The sequence below is a fragment of the Etheostoma spectabile genome, chromosome 9, assembly GCF_008692095.1.
Source record: "Etheostoma spectabile isolate EspeVRDwgs_2016 chromosome 9, UIUC_Espe_1.0, whole genome shotgun sequence".
Classification (NCBI taxonomy): domain Eukaryota; kingdom Metazoa; phylum Chordata; class Actinopteri; order Perciformes; family Percidae; genus Etheostoma; species Etheostoma spectabile.
The window spans coordinates 23,414,643-23,421,537 of NC_045741.1; the positions used below are offsets into that span (position 1 = coordinate 23,414,643).

The 6,895-nt window shown below is 42.1% G+C and overlaps 1 protein-coding gene across 1 annotated transcript in view; it reads left to right on the forward strand.

Annotated features, from left to right (window-relative positions):
- Nucleotides 1-6,895, forward strand: part of LOC116696032 (cadherin-24) — a 27,618-nt gene that overhangs the window by 10,969 nt on the left and 9,754 nt on the right. The window contains exons 4-5 of the mRNA XM_032526696.1: nucleotides 2,234-2,353; nucleotides 4,363-4,530. Coding sequence (XP_032382587.1) covers nucleotides 2,234-2,353; nucleotides 4,363-4,530 — 288 coding nt within the window. The remainder of the gene's footprint in view (nucleotides 1-2,233; nucleotides 2,354-4,362; nucleotides 4,531-6,895) is intronic.

Below are 6,895 nucleotides of genomic sequence, written 5' to 3' on the forward strand. Positions count from 1 at the left end.
AAGAAAATAGTGTAAAACTAGTGGTAATATATTGGTGTAAGTTATGTGTACAGTATAGTGATGGTAGTGTTACAAAAATGAAGAAAATATTGAAAAAAAAGTGATAAAGTGTTGAAAGCATCAAAAAATTGTTAATTTTCAGTTTTGACCTGAGGAACAACACCAGGGCTAACAACATGAAATCAAGGAGAGGGTTAACTTCTCCTGCTACAGAGTTCCCAGCGTGGTCAGGAAGCACAGGGGAGACCCTTTGTTTCTCCGTCTCCGCCTCTACAATCAGTACTCACTCTGAAGCTAATCCCGTCACTCTCTCACTCGGTCTACCGCACACTCCCCGGCATACACACACACACACACACACACACACACACACACACACATGCCGGCTCTGCTACTCTCCTAAAGAGATGCGCCAGACCGACTCAGACACCAGCGCACAAGTATAACCCTCAGGCCACTTACGTAGGCAGTAGAAAGTAGTGTACACCACAGGCTCATCTCTACCTTCCTCTCCATGGAAAAACTTGCTTTAAGTGTTCGAGGCGAAGCCCTGTTGATTTGTATGAGAGTTGCTTTGTGTCTTTTGAAGCCCACAAAGTTCAACTTTAGCTTATAAAATGACCTGGAGGGAGCCCATAGAGCAGGCGCACTAAACACTACTTCCAGTTTGGCAATCTGCTAACTTGGATGTGGATTTATTTGTAATTAATCAGTATGTGGCTCTTGTAGACCTTCTAAATGTTATCGGACCGAATGGATCAAATTCTGATAATAACACTTTGCTGGGGTTGTGACATTTAATTGTCTTTTGTCGTGTAAGTCGATGGGAAAAAGTATTTGTAATTGCAATTCCACTGATTGATCGCTATGTCAAACTTGCTTCGAAGCACTGTGCACTTCCTGGGGACCTGGTCCTCCCACAATAAAGGGCGCCACCATCTTGTGCTTTTCGAGCCAGAGTCTGTGTACCTGTACACCCGTCTCACCAAACGCTAGTCAAGTACAGCTGTCAATCAGGACGTTTCGCCCCATTCTTGTCGCATTGAATAACTAATTGAAAACCAGACTCATCAGAAAAATAAATACCTAAACGTACATCAACGTGATCAAAACTACCTAAATGAACTACATAAACCATGATCATGTATTTTGATTTTTTTGTTTGGTCCGTCCGCTAACAGGATGGGGGTGGTGTTTAAAACTTATACTGAAGCCAGCCACCAGGGGTTAATCCAGATGTTTTGGCTTCATTTTGAGGAGCTGTCAGGCCGTCCATCTTTATTTTCAGTCTATGGCGTACATGCTATTGTCACTACTTGATAATGAACAAATATAACAAATGTTGACCTCATGATGGTGCCAGATGAATAGGTGTACCATCATGAAGAGAATCCGTCCAGTAGTCAAACAATCATGGTGGAACCAGAGGGAAAGTCGGGATCACAAAGGGATCCATCCTCTGGCCACCATGAACGTCTGTGCAAACTTTAACGGCAATTCATTTAACAGATGTTGAGCTATTTCAGTCTGGACTAAAGTGATGGACTGACTAACTGAACGCTAGCATAACTAAAATAATGTGACAAAAATCCGTAGAAAGTTCTCAGCCTATTTAGCACTGCAACATAATCTCCAAAAGTAATTGTCTATACAATGTCAGAAAATAGTGACAAATGTCCATCAAAACTTTAGGGAGCCCAGGGAGTTGTATCCAAACTGCAACAATGCAAACCCATCACATATGATGAAGAAAAAACTCACATCTTTGCTTAAAAAAATGACTTGAACACTTTAGAAACAGGTGCAGATTAATCCTCTGTCAATCAATGAATCTGCCGTTGCAGTTCTAAGCAATTCCTGCAGCATGATGGAATTTGCCAATGTCTATTAATATTTTCAGTATCTTACAAAAAAATCACACTTCTGCCAAAATGGGGCTAAAAAACACTGCATCTGGCTCAGCTCCAGAAATTCAAGGCGGCCAATTGTTCACCATGAAGACGGGGTATTTAATCATATTTCATCTAAAAAATGAACATTTTATCTTTCTGACACATATGGATAGACAGCAGAGAAGTGGATTATCCTTTTAACCCTCCACATGTAAGTACTTCATATTTAAAAGATAGATTTTGAGTGAAGTTGGTTTTAAGATATTGAACCCTGCGCCAGCTTTAACTACTTTCCGACGCCTCTATGACTTCTGACGTTTGGCGCCGCGTCTCTTTCCCAGGCACGTCCATAATCCAGGTCACAGCCAGAGATGCCGATGATCCCACGTATGGAAACAGCGCCCGGCTGGTGTACGCCATCACTCAGGGCCAGGACTACTTCTCTGTGGATCCTCAGACAGGTCTGGTCACCTCACATGTACCACGCTTCCCCTCAAAGCTGTTTACACCAAAATGATTCTCTAGCTGATGGTTACACGTCGTTTAGTAAATCCCAGTGGCTCGGTTGGTGTCATATGTCGTGTCTTTACTACCCTACACTGTATGTCCAGTGAGGATAAGAACATTTGAACTCACATTTTCAAGTGGCCTAGAGTGAATTCTTTTTTTTTCTAAACATGTATGCATCTGACTTGCTTTGCTTATTTCCAGAGACAACAGACCGCTGCCTAGTGGTGGAGTGTAACTATGTACATTTACTCTAAGTATTGTACTAAAGTACAAATGCTGAGGTACTTGTACTTCACTTGAGTCTTTTCTTTTCACGCCACTTTCTACTTCTACTCCGCTACATTTCACAGAGAAATATTCAACTTTTTACTCCACTCCATTCATCTGACAGCTTTAGTCACTATTTACTTTAGTTACTAGTTACTTTAGTTACTCCGCTCCATTCATCTGACAGCTTTAGTCACTAGTTACTTTAGTTACTAGTTACTTTAGTTACTCTACTACACTCATCTGACAGCTTTAGTCACTAGTTACTTTAGTTACTAGTTACTTTAGTTACTCCACTACTTCATCTGACAGGCTTTAGTTACTAGTTACTTTAGTTACTCCACTACATTCACTGACAGTCTTTCGTTACTAGTTACTTAGTACTCCACTACATTCATCTGACAGCTTAGTAAGCTATTTACTTTGTTACTCCACACATTCATCTCCAGCTTAGTTCCTAGTTACTTTAGTTCCTAGTTACTTTAGTTACTCCACTACCTTCATCTGACAGCTTTAGTTACTAGTTACTTTATTTACTAGTTACTTTAGTTACTCCACTACATTCATCTGACAGCTTTAGTTACTAGTTCTTTAGTTACTCCACTACATTCATCTGACAGCTTTAGTTCTAGTTACTTAGTTACTAGTTACTTTGTTACTGTACCTTTAGTTACTCCACTACATCATCTACAGCTTTAGTAACTATTTACTTTAGTTACTAGTTACTTTGTTACTCCACTACATTCATCTGACAGCTTTAGTTACTATTTTTACTTAGTTTCTCCCCTACATTCATCTGACAGCTTTAGTCACTAGTTACTTTAGTTACTAGTTACGTTTAGTTACTCCACTACATTCATCTGACAGCTTTATACTAGTACTTTATTTACTAGTTACTTTAGTTACTCCACTACATTCATCTGACAGCTTTAGTTACTAGTTACTTTAGTTACTCCACTACATTCATCTGACAGCTTTAGTTACTAGTTACTTTATAGTTACTAGTTCCTTTAGGTACTACTACCTTTAGTTACTCCACACTTCATCTGACCTTTAGTTACTAGTTCTTTAGTTACTCCACTATGCATCCTGACAGCTTTAGTTACTAGTTCCTTTAGTTACTCCACTACACATCTGACAGCTTTTAGTTACTGTTACTTTAGTTACTCCACTACATTCATCGGAACGCATTTATTCCTAGTTACTTTAGTTACTCCACTACCTTCATCTGACAGCTTTAGTTACTAGTTACTTTACACATTAAGATTGTTCGCACACAAAACACACGTAGAGAATAAAATCTGATATTTTATCATAAATGAAACCAGCCAACAACATAACAGCCTACACCTCCCGCTGAGATGATGAGACCATTAATCACGTAGTTGATTGACAGGTCTGTTTGGATTTTTCCCGTTTCTAAAGTGTGTTTCTGCATTGAGTACTTTTACTTTTAATACTTTAAGGACATTTTCCTGATGATACTTGTGAGTCGAGTATTTTCCCAGTGTGGCATAAGTACTTTTACGTAAGTGAAGGATCTGAATAATTCTTCCCACACTGTCTTGAGTCATATGTTTTTCAATGTCCTAATTCTAAACATGTATGCATCTGACTCGCTCTGACGGTTATTTCCAAAGATGATGTGTCGCTGTGAAATCTGTCCCCCCCCTCCTCCCCTCCTGTCCCCCAGGCGTCCTGCGGACAGCAGTGCCTAACATGGACAGAGAAACTCGGGACGAATATCTGGTGGTCCTCCAGGCCAAAGACATGGGTGGGCATCTGGGCGGATTATCAGGGACCACCACCATCACTGTGAGGCTGAGCGACGTCAACGACAACCCCCCTCACTTCAGACGGAGTAAGCACTGCTGTTATCAGATCACTGAACTGACGGCTGCCTTCAATCCCTGTAGCTGGGTGTGTGTGCGAGTAGAGATTAACATGATGAAACGTCCTGTAATGGCGTTTTATGACACCAGTCTGATGTGTTTTGCCTCCTTTGGGTCCTCGTCGTCTTGACAGGTTCACGATAAACTCTGAAGCTGTTAAACAGCTTGTCAGTCCGGGGATCCGTAATTCTGTGCACTCTTTTCCTAATCATTGCTTTTACCGTCAGCTGGAATAACACAACCCCTGCCAAGATGACTGGCCTTACCAGTCAAAGAAACACACCCGTTTGGTCCCCGGGGTTCAAAATGGACTGCGCCTTGACGTAGAAGAGTGAAAGATCATGTCCGCTTTTTCTTATCCGAGCTTTTCCCTGTTTCATGCTATTAATATTTCATCTTAAAGTTCAGTGCTTTCTGCTTCAATAGACGGTAAAATCACAGCAGACTGCGTCTAACGCTTTGAGACATATACTACTTTTCTCTCTATAATGCCTCTCCCCTACTTCTTCTTCCCGACAGTCTCCGCTTACCACCGTTCATCTTAATGTTTAAAAGCCCCCCCCCGCCCTCGGGTTGATATATTGTATATTGCAAGACAATGCTTTATAGAAGCAATTCAAAATTTCCAAATGCCAGCAGTGTTATTTATTTACTGATATCTGACTATAACTGCCCTCTTTCACCACATAATTATTTTTATGTTTGACAATAATGCCACAATGTAAGCAAACGGCTCATTTAGGTTTGCTCTCTGAGCGCGCCGGGCGTGACTTTGTAATCGTTTGTGGTGATGTGGAGGATTTCAATGATTGATAATCAGCGAGGTAGCGCCACTCTGATTAAAAGGGAAGATGTTTTTCTCTGATTTTGCAGTGGGAGTGATGCACGGGCCAAGTAAATGCCATGACCTGTCACAGACCACCGGCCGCCACGTCATGCTTGTTAAGGGAACAGACTGGAATCCAAGACAAACTAGAACGGCAACAGATTCACGCAGTAAAAACTTAAAGCCCTTGTTTAATGAAGACTCGTTTTAAAGCCTTGAATGTAGTGTATACTTTTTTATTGCTTCATTTTTTATGGGGGGGAGGGGGTGGCATTTCCGCCTTAATCATCAGGACAGCATAGATGTAAAAGGGGAAAGAGAGGGGGTAGCCATGCAGGAAATTGTCAGATTCAATTCTCCGGGTCTCTGCATTGGGAAATAAACCTCTGTACATGGGCGCGCTCTGCCAACTGCCAACCCGGGCGCCCCCTCTTATATTTTGCTGTTATATTTTATTCTACTCATAGGTCAACGTTAGTGGGTTTTTCTTTGCACTTGCCCAGATCATAAATGTACTTTCCCAAAGGCAGGGCTGTAGTCAAGTCCACCTTTGTGGAGTCCAAAACAAGTCCAAAACCAGGACTAGTCGAGACAGAGTCAACACTCAAAATAAAAATAAATACTGACAAATAAATGATTCTGATAAATGGATTTTTTAAAAATAAAAACGTCTGTCAACATGGCGTTCCAGAGTCTGTCCACCAGAGGACGCTCTACAACGTCCTTGTCAGTGATGGCGTTCCAGAGTCTGTCCACCAGAGGACGCTCTACAACGTCCCTGTTAGTGATGGTGTTGCATAGTCTGTCCACAGAGGAGCTCTACAACGTCCTTGTCAGTGATGGCGTTGCATATTCTGTCCACCAGAGGACGCTCTACAACGTCCCTGTTAGTGATGGTGTTGCATAGTCTGTCCACCAAAGGACGCTCAACAACGTCCTTGTTAGTGATGGCGTTGCATAGTCTGTCCACCAAGACGCTCTACAACGTCCTTGTTAGTGATGGCGTTGCATAGTCTGTCCCCCAGAGGACTCGCTACACACGTCCCTTGTTAGTGATGGCGTTGCATAGTCTGTCCACCAGAGGACGCTCTACAACGTCCCTGTTAGTATGGCGTTGCATAGTCTGTCCACCAGAGGACGCTCTACAACGTCCCTGTTTAGTGATGGCGTTGCATAGTCTGTCCACCAGAGGACGCTCTACAACGTCCCTGTTAGTGATGGCGTTGCATATCTGTCCACCAGAGGACGCTCTACAACGCCCTGTTATTGATGGTTGCATAGTCTGTCCACCGAGGACGCTCTACAACGTCCCTGTTAGTGATGGTGTTGCATAGTCTGTCCACCAGAGGACGCTCTACAACGTCCCTGTGTGATGGTGTTGCATAGTCTGTCCACCAGATGACGCTCTACAACGTCCCTGTTAGTGATGGTGTTGCATAGTCTGTCCACCAGAGTGTAAGGACTTTAAGTTTCATATATTAAGTTTGTATTTTTATACATTTTATTTA